General features: G+C 48.1%; 1 protein-coding gene across 8 annotated transcripts in view; it reads right to left on the reverse strand.

Annotated features, from left to right (window-relative positions):
• AMBRA1 (autophagy and beclin 1 regulator 1) overlaps nt 1-14,670 on the reverse strand; it is a 173,739-nt gene that overhangs the window by 12,556 nt on the left and 146,513 nt on the right. For all 8 annotated transcript variants that reach the window (XM_039470930.2, XM_010333970.2, XM_010333964.2 and 5 more), the window contains 3 exons: nt 10,087-10,226; nt 1,588-1,680; nt 102-295 (listed from right to left, as the gene is read on the reverse strand). In XM_039470930.2, the coding sequence (XP_039326864.1) occupies nt 102-295; nt 1,588-1,680; nt 10,087-10,226 (427 nt within the window). The remainder of the gene's footprint in view (nt 1-101; nt 296-1,587; nt 1,681-10,086; nt 10,227-14,670) is intronic.

The raw sequence follows: 14,670 nt of genomic DNA on the forward strand, positions 1-14,670 counted from the left end.
CTCATGCAGCACGAACTGTCCATGCAGAGGAGCTGGGCAGCCTTAGTGTCCCTCTCCCACCCCTTGTCAGACCTCCCTCTCCAGCGCCACATGGCTCCTACCTTCACCGGGACCCGAGGCAGCTGTCCCTGGCTCCGGCACCTCCCTCTCAGTCTGTGTTTCAGCATTCTGTAGCTGAAGGGCAAGAGTCTGGGTGCCCTGAGATGTCACTGAGGTGGTAGGGTTCCGGGGCTGCAGCCCAATGGCGTTCATCAGCCCCATGTCTCTGTCTGTCCTCCATGTGGCTCTGCTGGTTCTAGGGAAAGAAAGGCAGACTGAAGTCAGGCAGGGCTTGGGCTTGGGACAGCGCCCCTCACAGCACTCTGCTGGCTCTGTGCCAATCCTCAGGGCAGAGTGTGGGGCAGGGCCTGCAGGCTGAGAGATGCCCTGTGCTCCTCCAACTACCTCCTGATGGCAGTTAACTCGTCTGTGTCCAATCTCCCCCAAGGTTAGTCTATAACCTGGGACAATGAAAGGCCACAGAACCATCCAATCTTGCAATCCCAGCTTGCTCAGTTTTGCCCTTCAACAATAGGCCCCTGCCGGGGAGTAGGGAGGAATTGTAGAGATGGCTGATCTGAAAAGACACTTAATGAAATTCAGGAGGCCACTAGCTGAGATCATAGGATAATGAGTGATCTGGAAGGTCCTTTCTCTCTTCAGCTTTACCTTCCTTCCAACTGCATGCTTACAAGATTCTACTTTGAATTCTTTATTTTCTAAGTGAACTGAGAGCTCCACTTTGGAAGGAAAAGGGCTGAAACTCTCATGAGGCTGTCCTGGGATCTTCCTTCCAGGGCCTTCTGAAAACAGACCCTTGCAGGTAGGGAACACAGGCTGTCCTACAAGGAAGGTTCAGGGGCCAATGCTAGCATCCCCTTTTCATGGGCATTTTGCAGGTACTGCCTTGGAAAAGCTGGAGCTGGAGGCAGAGGCAGCCCAGGGCTTTTGAGACTATCACCAGACACTCATATTTCTAGCTGCTTCTGGAACTATTCCTCCAGCTACGCCCAGCAATTCCTATGGGAAGTAGTGACTGCTTTGGGTTTATCAACAACCCAGCACTTTGTTCCAGTCTAGATTAGTGAATTAAGTGATTCAAGTATCAGTACCAGATTTCTACTAATGGGTGCCTCGAGAGGATTTGTCCCTGGGCTACAGCCCTGGGCAGTTTGGTCCCTGAGGCCCTGATCATGTAGTAGATCCTGGGCCATGGTGCAGACTTCATGGGGACAGCATCTTTCTCCAGTGCCCTAACTTCTCTGCTCACCCCAAGTGTGCCCAGGCACCATGGCCAGGATGGGAGAGGGCCAGGGGGTGGTTCTACAGCAAGACTCTTAGAGCAGAGCTTTTGTTTGCTTTTTAAGCCATACAACACTTTTCTCAAATGAAACTGTACACCAAAGATCAAAGAGGTGCTGCTCTGGTTGAGGAGAGGACCCAGGGCCCTAGAGCACAGTCTGATGGGTGATACTTTAGAATCCATCAAAAGCAAGAGGAAGGGATGGGTCTCCAGCCAGCTGCTCCCCACCTACTTCCCAAACATACCCAGGCCGCTCACTGCTCCTGCTGCTGGAATGGACAGTGAAGACCGTCTCGTTCAGCTGGTCCCAGTAGTACTCAACACCAGAGTTTAAGGCCCTGGAAATCAGTTGGGAAGGGTGTAGAAGAAGGTGAAAGGCATTAGAGAGGAAAGGTTAAGAGCTCCTGAAACTCCTGGCTTTGTGGACCGTGGCTGCCCATCCTCTCTCTCCTAGGGCTGAGCTGAGACCAAGACCAGAGGTGCTGCTTTGTGCGTTCAATGCTGGAGCAATTCAGAGAAATCTCTAATAGCCCAAATGCCTGGAATGGTGGGTTTAGCCTCTCCCTTCCCCCTAACAAGCCTAACTGGTTCCTCCTTGGGGCTAAGAGACAGCTAAAAAATAGCAACAGGCCGGGCGCGGTGGCTCAAGCCTGTAATCCCAGCACTTTGGGAGGCCGAGGCGGGTGGATCACGAGGTCGAGAGATCGAGACCATCCTGGTCAACATGGTGAAACCCCGTCCCTACTAAAAATACAAAAAAGTAGCTGGGCATGGTGGCGCGTGCCTGTAATTCCAGCTACTCAGGAGGCTGAGGCAGGAGAATTGCCTGAACCCAGGAGGCGGAGGTTGCGGTGAGCTGAGATCACGCCATTGCACTCCAGCCTGGGTAACAAGAGCGAAACTCCGTCAAAAAAAAAAAAAAAAAAAAAAAAAGCAACAAAAGATACAGGCAGTGGGTCCTGGGTATTCTTCAGACAGAAAGGAACTAAGATGGAAAATGTGGGGCTGGAGTGAGGCCCACTGGAGAGAGACAGAGCCGTGGACAGCCCTGCCCAACAGGCATGGCTAGTCTTGGAAAGTAGAGGCCTCAGAAATAGACAGCGCAGTCTCTCGCCCCTGGGGCAGCCTGAGCAGAGGAAGACAAACTCCACCAAAAGTCAGCTGTTTAACCTAGAGGCCTAGGTCACACTCCTTTAACAACAGAATTTACCTCCATAAAGAGCAAACATAACTGAGTGAGTGAGTGGATTACAGGATGCTGGGAGGGGCTTCCTTTCCTAAACATGGAGGTTGGCTAGGACAGAGACCAGGCAGGGCCTGGATGATGAGGGACTAAGTCCCAGGAGGTCTCAGGAGGCTGTGCTGCCTCAGGTAAAAGGCAACAGGGGCAGGCACTGAGCCTCCATATCTGTCTTTTTTTCTGAGATGGAGTTTCACTCTGATGCCCAGGCTGGAGTGCAGTGGCATGATCTCAGCTCACTGCAACTTCTGTCTGGGTTCAAGTGATCTCCTGCCTCAGCCTCCCGAGTAGCTGAGATTACAGGTGTGCACCACCATGCCTAAAAATTTTTGTATTTTTAGTAGGGATGTGGTTTTACCATGTTGGCCAGGCTGGTCTTGAACTCCTCACCTAAAGTGATCTGCCCACCTTGGCTTACCAAAGTGCTAGGATTAGAGGTATGAGCCACTGTGCCCAGACCAAATCTGTCTTTTTAAATTTTATTTTTATTTTTGAGATGGGGTCTCACTATGTTGCCCAGGCTGGTCTTAACTCCTGGGCTCAAACGAACCTCCCACCCCGGCCTCCCAAAGTGCTGGGATTACAGGTGTGAGTCACCATGCCTGGCCCAAATCTGTCTTTAGAGGGTAACTATGGTTAGGCTTCACCTGAGGGAATCCTACTTGCCTCTTTGAAGGGAAAGAGCAATGGCCAAACAAAAGTGCCCTTCCTTTCACTGCCCTGCAGTAAACTTCTCCCAGCTTCTTTTAACGGGCCTGTCAGGCTGCGGATTTGGTGTAATTCCAAAGGCCATCTCTTTAAAAAGCAGTATAGTTGTCCCTTGGTATCTATGGGAACTGGTTCCAAGACTCTCTGTGGATACCAAAATCTACGGATGCTCAAGTCCCTGATACACAACCTATCCACAACCTTCTGTATACTGAGAATCATCTCTAGATTACTTGCACTACCTAATACAATGTAAATGCTATGCAAATAGTTATTATACTGTATTATTGTTTATTTGTATTCTTTTTGTTTTTGAGACAGGGTCTCACTTTGTTGCCCAGTCTGAATTGCAGTGGTATGATCATGACTCACTACAGCCCTGACTTCTCCAGGTTCAGGTGATTCTCCTACTGTAGTCTCCTAAGTAGCTGTACTACAGGTGTGCCTCACACACATGGCTAGTTTTTGTTGTTGTTGTTTTTTTTTTTGTACAGACAGGGTTTCACCATGTTGCCCAGGCTGGTCTTGAACTTCTGGGCTAAAAAAATCTGCCCACATCAGCCTCCCAAAGTGCTGGGATTACAGGTGTGAGCCACCACTCCCACACTTATTGTTGTATTGTTAATTTTCACTGCTTTCCCCCCCACCAGATATTTTTGGTTCATGGTTGGTTGAATCCATGAATGTGGAACCTGCAGATATCAAGGGACAACTGTTTATCCTTCCTCTTCTAAACAGCCATTTTTGTGGGGTTTGAGGATTGTCTGAGAACCAGATGGGCACTGGAAGGCAAAGGTGAGAAAAGGCTGCCTTATATCACAGAAGAGGCAAATGGCCAAAAGTAACAGCAGAGGCCTCCAAAGGCAAACTCATCACTGTTTTTGGTGAGCAAATCCTGTCTGTGTTAGACACTATGTGAAGCCAGCTGCCAGGAAGACTGATTTACAAACTTGTCAAGATTTATTGACAGGTTGCAATACCACATGGGTCCCCGCCAAATCCCTCTCCTGGAATTCTTGCTAGCCAGGGCTGGTTAGTGACAACACAGTGCTCACATCAGACCTACAACAAACCAAGTCCTTCCTGACCCAGAACCTTCCTTCCTATCTCAGAAAAGAGGCCACAAGAAGGTCTGCTGTCTGAGCTGGGACTGTCAACATGATGCTGGTGGCCAAAGGGTCCCCTCGAATGCTTTCCATCCAGGCAGCAGCACCAAGCATCACTGGCTCCGGGCTATGATCTTGGCCACTAACTGAAGAGGTCCACAGCCAACAGAACAGGGGCCGTACTTCCTGTCTCAGATGTGCTGCACCACTATCCCTCCCCAACCCAATCCTTTCTGCAATTCTAAGCCTGGATTTGCTTTACTTTCTGTGGTCACAGAGTTGGATTACAATGAGCTCATGGATTTGGTTTAAATTCCAGGCACTGTACCAACAAACAGAGTTGAAGACACCCTCTCTGGCTACTGAAACTCCTAGCTTTTTTTTTTCTTCTTCTGAGACAGAGTTTTGCACTACTGCCTAGGCTGGAGTGCAATGGCACGATCTCGGCTCACTGTAACCTCTGCCTCCCAGGTTCAAGCGATTCTCCTGCCTCAGCCTCTGGAATAGCTGAGATTACAGGCACCTGCCACCGCTCCCAACTAATTTTTGCATTTTTAGTAGAGATGGGGTTTCACCATGTTGGCCAGGCTGGGCTTGAACTCCTGACCTCAGGTGATCCGCCCACCTCGACCTCCCAAAGTGCTGGGATTACAGGCATGAGCCACCAGGCCCGGCCTGAAACTCTTAGCTTTCAATACCCAGTGTCACTGACTGTCTGTGAGCTAAAGAATGATCCCAACATGTCCTGGTATCTTCTTGGGTCTCAGTGAGGTTGAATGAGTCACTGTTTGCTCTGGGTTCTTCCTGGGAGCTAGACAAACATACAAAGGGAGGGGAGAGGGTGGAAGGTGTAATCAGGGCCAGGCTTTTCCAGTGGGCTTCCACCTCACACCTGGCTTCCTCCACAGCATCTGGAAGCTGTGCTTCTGGGCCTGGCTCAGCAACTTCCTCATGTTGAGATCTTCCGGGGCTCCCTGAACAGACCTGAGCTCCCTCAGTGGTCACGATGCTCCCTCCACAGAACTTCTGTCTCTGAACTTCTCAACTGCTAGAGGCTATTCCCTTGGATAACATTGTTCTTTCATCCATCAGTGACATCACTGCAGAGGATCAGACCAAAGATGCCTGGTGTCTCTGCAACACAGGAAAGAGCTGGCACCTGGCTCTTAAAGTCTCGCCTGAAAGATGTGGTTTCCGCGGCAATTCTGGCTCCCTTTTGATTCAGAGGCATGCCTTTCCCTCCCTGGGTGATGATACTTGACTATAATTACCATGATTACAGAAGGGACAGAGCTGGGACCTTGTCAGGAGCCCCATGGTTGGCCAATGAGCCAGATGCCCCGTAGTCTCAGCCTACCTCTCTTCTGCCATGAGTCCCCCGATTCTGTCCTCTGAGCTGACTGTAAGAAGCAGTGGTCTTCCTGCCAGCACCTCCCTCTGCCCCTTTTTTTGGGCTGGTTTACGAAGCTGGAATGAGCAAGAACCCCCTCATATCAACCTCGCACTCAACACCCCCCATGGTTATCAGTGGGGGGTGCTGGCTGGCTGACAGGCAGCCAGAGGCACAGCAGCAGCTTTGGACAGAGTGTGGGTAGGGGAGCAAAGGAGGAGGGAGCGCCTCACTGCCAGGAAGGGCGGGGTGACTACGCTGTCAGCCCCAGGGATGGCTTTGTAGAGGGGCTGACTGGCCACTTGTTTGTCTTCTTGCCTGCCCTAAGAATTCCTTCCCCTGGAGACATGGAAGATTTCGAAGACCTTAGTCTACTGCCAAGTGGGGATTTTAGTACCACTAAGAGATGCCCAAGGAGCTTGTTCCTCTGCCTTTGTGCTTGGAGAGAGTGCTGAGGCGAAAACAATGGAGGAGAAATCAAGAGCAGTATTGAGAGCACAAAATGGGGTGCAGCTGCCTGTGCCTGGGACAAAGGCAGACAGCCACCTGTTTCAGAGGGAGGGCTGCAATCTTGGCCCAGCTGGCTGGCTGGATCCTGTGCCCTTGGGAATGGGTGTGCCAGGGAGCTGTATCACCCAGGGATAGACAGCTGCCTATGAAAAACACAAGAACCCTGAGCTGCTACTTCCCTATTTGTTCTCCTCATTTGAAACCGGCGGCCACTCATCCGCAGACGGCTCAAAAGACATGAATGTGCTCACCGATCCTCTCATTCCCCCTGCATCCATGCTTGACCTGCTAAAATGTCTCAACACAACCTAAAGCTGCATTCTTTACCTGAGGTCTTAAAGAGTTAAAAGTGTGGCATATCTTTCTGTCAAAGACAGTATATTGCTTTCATCAGAATTTTAAAGGGGTTTTGAGGGAAAAGAGTTCTGGATAGGAAAGTCAGGAAGTCTAGTTCTGTCATCGGTCTGTTAGGAGGCCTCGGAGGAGTCTTTACTTCCTTACGTATATACCGTTCACAGTCTTCCTTGCCTAAGCTTTGAAGAACTTAAGTCATGTCCATGTCAAATTTATATAGTACCCTTAAATTTCTGGCCCTAAGGCATTTGCCAACCTAACCCAAGAAGTCAGGAGAAAAAGCAACCAAAATAGATGGGCTAGGCTGGGCGCAGTGGCTCTCACCTATAATCCCAGCACTTTGGGATGCTAAGGCCGGTGAATCACGAGGTCAGGAGATCGAGACCATCCTGGCCAACATGGTGAAACCCCATCTCTACTAAAATGCAAAAAACTAGTTGGGCATGGTGGTGCGCACCTATAGTCCCAGATACTTGGGAGGCTGAGGCAGTAGACCTGCTTGAACCCAGGAGGCTGCGGCTGCAGTGAGCCAAGATCGCTCCACTGCACTCCAACCTGGCAACACAGGGAGACTCCATCTAAAAAAAACATAAATAAATAAAGATAGGCTAAACTAGTTTTCTCTTAGTCCAACACAACTTGGTCTGTGACGGGACACTGTTGAATGTGTCCAATGCTAGTGCCATCTTACTCAGGGAAGAGGCTTGAGTTCCTGGTGGGTAAGAGTTTCCCAGGCAGCCCAAGATGGCTTAGGTGGGCTGAGACTCTGGGATGCTGAAGACAACATATGGGAAGAAAAGAGAAAACAGAAGCCAAAGCCAGCTTCATGTTTGGCTGAGGCGACCGTGACTGCCACGAAGTAGGCAGGCTGGGTTTCAGACATAAAAACCTTCATGAGGCCACAACAAACTGGGTGTAGATCATCTTTGCAAGGAAGAGGACTAGAAATTTGGCTGGGACAAAAGTTAATGGTAGAAGTCACAGACAGAACCACACTCCACACCGCTGAGGAAAGAGGTCTCAGACAAACAGGGAAAGAAAGGCCTGTAACTGAAGTAAGTGTTGGTAAGAGTAGAATCATAGTCCAGAATTCTGTGCCAGTTTTGGAAAAGATGCCTATTAGATTTCTCTTATGAATTCTCTTTTTTTTTTTAAGACGGGTTTTCACCATGTTGGCCAGGCTGGTCTTGAACTCCTGACCTCAGGTGATCCGCCCACCTTGGCCTCTAAAGTGCTTGGATTACAGGCGTGAGCCACCACCTCTTATGAATTCTTAAGAGAAAGAGATTAAGACAATCAACGTCGCCGGGCGCGGTGGCTCAAGCCTGTAATCCCAGCACTTTGGGAGGCCGAGGCGGGTGGATCACGAGGTCGAGAGATCGAGACCATCCTGGTCAACATGGTGAAACCCCGTCTCTACTAAAAATACAAAAAATTAGCTGGGCATGGTAGCACGTGCCTGTAATCCCAGCTACTCAGGAGGCCGAGGCAGGAGAATTGCCTGAACCCAGGAGGCGGAGGTTGCGGTGAGCCGAGATCGCGCCATTGCACTCCAGCCTGGGTAACAAGAGCGAAACTCCGTCTCAAAAAAAAAAAAAAAAAAAAAAAAGACAATCAACGTCATGTGCTTTGGGGAAAAGGAATATTTCAGGACAGATCCTGGGACTAGGGGACAGGCTGGAGGAAGGGCAGAAATAGAGACACCCAAGGAGATAATGAAAATGCTCTCTGGACACTCTGGAGATGGTGAAAGATGTTCTCTGGAGCATGCAACACAAAACATTCTTGCAGCTCCAGGTGCAGCCTGACCAGGCTAGGCTTAGACAGCAGTCTCTTTTTGGAAGGGGCTCCAAAAATTCAAGATGGCATGCAAGAGCTGCCCTAAGAACCATGTTTCGTTTCCCCTGGGCCACTGACCTAACTCAGTCAACAAGGGTTCAATCACCAGTCCCCTACCCGACAATATGAACTAACTCACATACATCCTTTAGGAGAAACTATCAAGGATCCCATCAATAGGCAACACGGAGACTTCCGATAACCACCCTGCTGGAACTGTCACACCACACTCTGTGATCTACAGAACACTCTGGGAAAAGACTGCACCAAGTCGAAGTCAACACTAGGACAGCCTGGAGGCAGAAGTGGCATTTAGTCGGCTGGAACCTTGCAGCGTCCCACGCAGCAATCAGCCTGATCTGCAGTGAAGCATAGAGCGTCACACTCTCCACCTGGCTGACTCTCAGACTCTCTAGTGAATAGATGCCTGGAGAAACCTTTAGCCTCCAGAAAGCCAGAAGAAGGGGAAGGGATGTCATCAGGACTTCAGACACAAATCCCCTCCTACTCCCTACTTCAAGACCAGATAACAGCTGCTTTGACTGTAAATTGAGCTTTTCAATCTGTTTTCACTAGTATAAGCTAGCGCTCCCAGCAGAAAGGAAAACAGGCAAGACGGAATCAGGCTATTAAAGATCAGTGGCTTAACAAATTAGGTTTTTGTTTTTATTTTTTATTTTTTGAGATGGAGTCTTGCTCTGTTGCCAGGCTGGAATGCAGTGGCGCAATCTCGGCTCATTGTGACCTCCGCCTCCCACATTCAAGTGATTCTTCTGCCTCAGCCTCCCAAGTAGCTGGAATTACAGGCTCATGCCACCACACCGGCTAACTTTTGTATTTTTAGTAGAGACAGGGTTTTACCACACTGGCCTGGCTGGTCTTGAACTCCTGACCTCGTGACCGGCCCACTTCAGCCTCCCAAAGTGCTGGGATTACAGGTGTGAGCCACCGAGCCCAGCCAACACAGTTTTCAATTCTTTTTAAAAGTCTACGGCATTTACCCAAACCCAAGACCACCTGTTGAATCTTTCTAACAGGGTTTAAAAATGAATCTTTGATATCTGTGCTTTTGCCTGCAGGGAAACTTTAGTATCACTAGGAAACCAGAGAACAAGGGAAAAGAAAGAAAAAAAAAATACTGCCTTTAGATTCAAGAAAACAAGATCACTAAATCAGTCTCTGGATAAAATGTGGAACGGGGAGCTAATCTCACAAGCCTCTGTGGGAAGAGGGCCCTTGAAGGCAGGCGTCCCCAAACTTTTTACACAGGGGGCCAGTTCACTGTCCCTCAGACCGTTGGAGGGCCGCCACATACTGTGCTCCTCTCACTGACCACCAATGAAAGAGGTGCCCCTTACTGAAGTGCGGCGGGGGGCTGGATAAATGGCCTCAGGGGGCTGCATGCGGCCCACGAGCCGAGCCGTAGTTTGGGGACGCCTGCTTTAAGGAGTGGCGCTGAGAATGAGGCAGTCTCTAGATGGATTGACAGTTCCCATCTAAAAGATCTCAGCTGGCTGACCAAGTCCATCGGTGAATACTGATTACTCCGGTCCTCAGTCCCAGTGATCTCTCAACCCCCACACGTGGAGCCACTTACTCTGGTCGGCAGATCACCAGGTCTCCTTTGTTAGTACCATAGGCCAGGCCGAGCCCTGGCTCAGGCAGCCAACGGGCAGAGTTGATGCTGACATGTCTCCGCTGGTCGGCAGGCATGGGGTAAAGGACGTTGAAAACTCTCTAGGTAGAGGAAAAGAGGGAAAAAAAAAAGAGAAAGGGAGGAGAAATAATTTGTTACCAAGAATAACAAAATCCAGGGAGAAACAAATTACAGGGTGGAAAGGAGGTGGTTAGGTTGGGAACCAGATGACTCTTAACTCACGTCTGAAAACTTGGGGCAGCAGGAGATGGGATTCTCTTATTTTTGGGAAGAGCTGGGTCTCTTTTAAGAAATACTAGGGGGCTCTATGGCTCTAATAATGTGCTCTCCATAGAGCCTTTTAGCTAACTTCGTTGCTTTTAAATTAACTCCCTGGAAAGCCCCATACAGCCCACCATACCAGGAAGGACTGCCCATAAACTTCCTCTGACCAGACCCACCAGCGAGCGTCAACCTTGGCTGGTAGTCCCGTTACCATGGAAATCACAGTGCTCTCACAGCAATGGGGAATTGGAGGTGATAGGGGGGCGGGAGGGGGTGATAACATCAGAGAACATTTTTAATTCATCTAATTAAAAGCAATGTTAAAACTGCTATTGTTAAGGAAACCTAAAAGGTGCATTAAGATGGAGGGAGTGAAGCAGAGGGGAATCGTGAATATTCAGGCACACAACTTGTTTCTAGCTTATATAAATCACCGTTAAATTGATCATTTCTATTTTCTGAGTGGCAGCCTAGCAGTATGTAGGGTTTGGGCTCAAGGTAAAATATGGCTTCAGTCTCTTTGGTCACTCTCTGACATGTTTTAGAAGCAACTTTAATCAGAGATAGGGTCAGGCAGTGGCAGAATGAAAGACATGGGCTTTAGAGTTAATAAGACTTGGGTCTGAGTTCTGATGTCACTGCATAACAATAGCTCTAGATCTCAACTTAGAACAAACACATATCAAATAATTTGGGAGATTAAAAGAGATGATGTATAAAATGCCTGTCATGGTGCTATTACTGTAACCAGGAACCTGCATCTGAGTCTTCACAAAAGGTCATCCGGGCCTATGAAAACAACAGGAAGCTTGAACTCTATAAATTGGAGTTTATTTCCCTTCTAGCTTCCCTAGTTTTTAATCTATAAAATATGAACTTTATCTGCCTTTACCTGCCCCTAGGGTTGATAGAAGGGGAAAAAGAGAGAAAACAAATGAGAGTGTGGTTTAGGAAGTAATATTCATAAAATGAACTTAGAGTGGTACAATAATAATAATTTTTCTGACTAACCTGATGAGGGATGAAGGTGGGGAGGGAGGAAGGCAGGGAGGGATGATAGGGTCCACTCCATTTATGCAAACCAATGGTTAAGTAGCCTGGATCTGAGAACACATGTTCATGTGCCTTGGGTGCCTATCTGAAAGGCCTTTGACGGGACAGCCTCCAGAATGGAGAAGACAGCAGCACATGCGCTCAACACACACACACACACACACACACACACACACACACACACACACACACTTGTTAATAATTTTCCAGGTGTTGTGGTGCTGAGAAATGTGTCTAGGTAGCCAATGGTGCTCTTCCAGAATGGCCTAGCTATGGTCCTGAGGTCAAATGCGCCTTTTACAGACATGGAATTGGTTCAGGTTTGAGGCACAGGACTGCCTGCCTGTGGCAGCTGCATTAGGAACCTCCTACACCCTTCCTGTAAGACTCAACTCCAAATGTTAGGAATTCATAGGGCTCCTTAAATCTTTGCTCTAACTGAGGAGACTGTTAAAAAAGAACCCAATGAAGTTAATGCATTTCTCTCATAGTCATCCGGAGTGTGGCTGCTTGGCCTCTGGGTCTCCTCCTTGTTGGCAGGAGTCTCAAACAAATTTATGGCTGCTGTTCTCCACTCAGCCTCAGTGGGCATGGAAATGGTAATACCACTCTTTCTCCTTTGCACCTAATCAATGTTTTGTCTTTAAATCAAGCAATGAGTTATGGTGCCTTTATTCTTTCCCATGGAGGTTTTCACCTTCTCAGAAGATAACAGTTTCTGTCCAATTTACAGACTTTATGGTTAAATACAATTTGTCATTTAACTTTTAACACTAAAAGGACAATGTGGGTATGATTAGACAGCTGTGGCTGGGATCACTTAATCTGTTTAGCTTTCCTTCTCCGAAAGGTCTGATGGTGTGAGCAGAGCACACCAGAGTTAAGAAGGGATGAGGGTTAATTTCACTCACTGCATGAGGGGAGCACCTTGGTTTTGAGCCTGTGGTAGCTCTACATGGGCCTCACAACAAAGTCTCCCCTAAAACTACAATGATTTGTAATTGCAGGGAATGGGGTAAAAGGGCCAAAGAAATCATCCTTACAAGGAGGAGAATAAGAAGACTTGAGTAATCAGATGCTTAAGTGGCTGTGCTGGGTTTTTTAAATGGGTGTCTGAAACCAAAGAATAAAAGGCCTCTTTCCTAGAAATGTTCCAGACCAGGAGGTAACAAACAAGCCTCTCATATGTCACAAATTTACCTCTTATCATTTGTTGCTGCAGAGGGATTAACAAGCAAATATTATCAATTTGCTTCTTAGTATAGGAACTTCCTTTGGGGACTAAAACTCTCAAGAGGCCAATATGAAAGATGAACCCAGCTCAGGTGAGACAAGGTCACAGAGGAATTGGAGACAAGTAATTAAATGATGAGACCCCCGACCTTGCTAGTCACTTCAAACTTCTGTGGCTACAGGAGTCCTGGAGGCATCAATGTGTCCTATGGCACTCCCCTCATGTTCAAGTCCTTAAACAGTGCCAAAAGGGCAGCTCTCAAGTGCACATCTACTCCAATGTTTGGGTATTAGGCTAAATCCTGCTTTGTGGCAGGAAGCCAGAAAATGCCGCATAAAGATCAGCAGCCTCCAGGATCCCGATAAGCACTTGCTTGCTTAGAACACTCAAGTGTGGGGTGGGAAGGAGGGAGATGAGGGCAAGACGTACAGAGAGGATGAGAGCACAGAGGGTGCAGGATGGGAGGTTAATCACTGATCCATAGGCTGAGAGGTCATCTGGTCCAATCCTCCTCATTTCACACATGCCCGAAACTAACGGACACTTTAGCAATGAGAATCTGGCCCATTTTGAAAAGCACTCAGAGATGTAGTGTCTACCCCTTTCCACGGCCAAAGCCGAACAGCTCTCTGTCCACCTTACTAAGGTGAAATACCTCTCACAACCCTACAGATGAGAGACTATCTGGACAAGTTTCTCAGTACTGACAGATGGTTATGTAGCTCTGCTAATCCCAAACCACTTACGGTTTTGGTCATTAGTCTTTTTCTTTTTCCTTTTTCTTTTTTTCTTTTTTCTTTTTTTTTTTCTTGAGACACAGTCTCACTCTGTTGCTCAGGCTGGAGTACAGTGGTGTGATCTCGGCTCACTGCAATCTCCGCCTCTGGGAGGTTGAATCAAGCTATTCTCCTGCCTCAGCCTCCTGAGTAGCTGGGACTGCAGGTGCCTGCCACCACACCCAGCTAATTTTTATATTTTTAGTAGAGACAGGCTTTCACCATATTGGCCAGGCTGGTCTCGAACTCCTGTCTTTGTGATCCACCCACCTTGGCTTCCCAAAGTGTTAGGATTACAAGTGTGAGCCACTGCGCCTGGCCGGTCATCAATCTTTTTAATGCAGAGACTGGGTGAGTTGTGAGTCCCCTTTTAGATTTCCATGGGGACTGGTCCTGTAAACCTAAAGGTCATCAGTACTGACAAAGACAGTGTAAGAGATAGCTCTGGTCTTCACTTACAGATACCCTAAAAACATCTCAAGTAAAGGTTTCCTCAATACTAATCAGGTGCCCTGTAGGTCCCCATAGGATGTTAAGAACAAAGCTCGGGTGGCCTGCTGAACACCCAGCCTGTCCCCTACTCTTCTCTCTGACACAAGAGACATGCCGTGCAGCTACACCAACAAATTTCATTAGACTGGAGGGATTATGAGGAACAGGGGACCCTCTGTGGGGATGAATACAAAACCCAGCTGCTGATTCATGATTGACGAGTCCTGGTTTCACCTGTCTCCACTGCAGCTCTTCCCTGCTATATGACATATGCTGACAGCAACCCTTCTTCCCAAAGTAGATTGTTCTCATTTCTGTCTAACATCTATGAAGGGAAATAGAATCAATATGCTAGAAAGAACAAATTTCTTAGAGTTAGTGCAGTCTCAGCATGTCAACAGGGAATGAGTCTGGTTGCCAAGATCTTTATGGTTCTAAAGGAGTAGAAGATAATGACTGCTCCACTTGCCCCTCTAACCCTCAAACTCTAACTAACAGGAAATGAAGCAAAAGAAAACAGTTCTTAGATCAAAACTAGAACTGTCTTGCTTCTTGTTCAAAGATAGACAGGAAAAGAATGAGAGGGAGCTAAGAGGTCAGTGGGAAACCTTCTCCATCCTTTTAAAATTAGGAGAAAAAAGGTAATGCAGCCCTCAACAAGATGGTTTTTTCCCCCCTACTGCATGCCAACAAAACTCAGACCAG

This window comes from Saimiri boliviensis, chromosome 6, assembly GCF_048565385.1.
Source record: "Saimiri boliviensis isolate mSaiBol1 chromosome 6, mSaiBol1.pri, whole genome shotgun sequence".
In the NCBI taxonomy this organism is placed as follows: Eukaryota; Metazoa; Chordata; class Mammalia; order Primates; family Cebidae; genus Saimiri; species Saimiri boliviensis.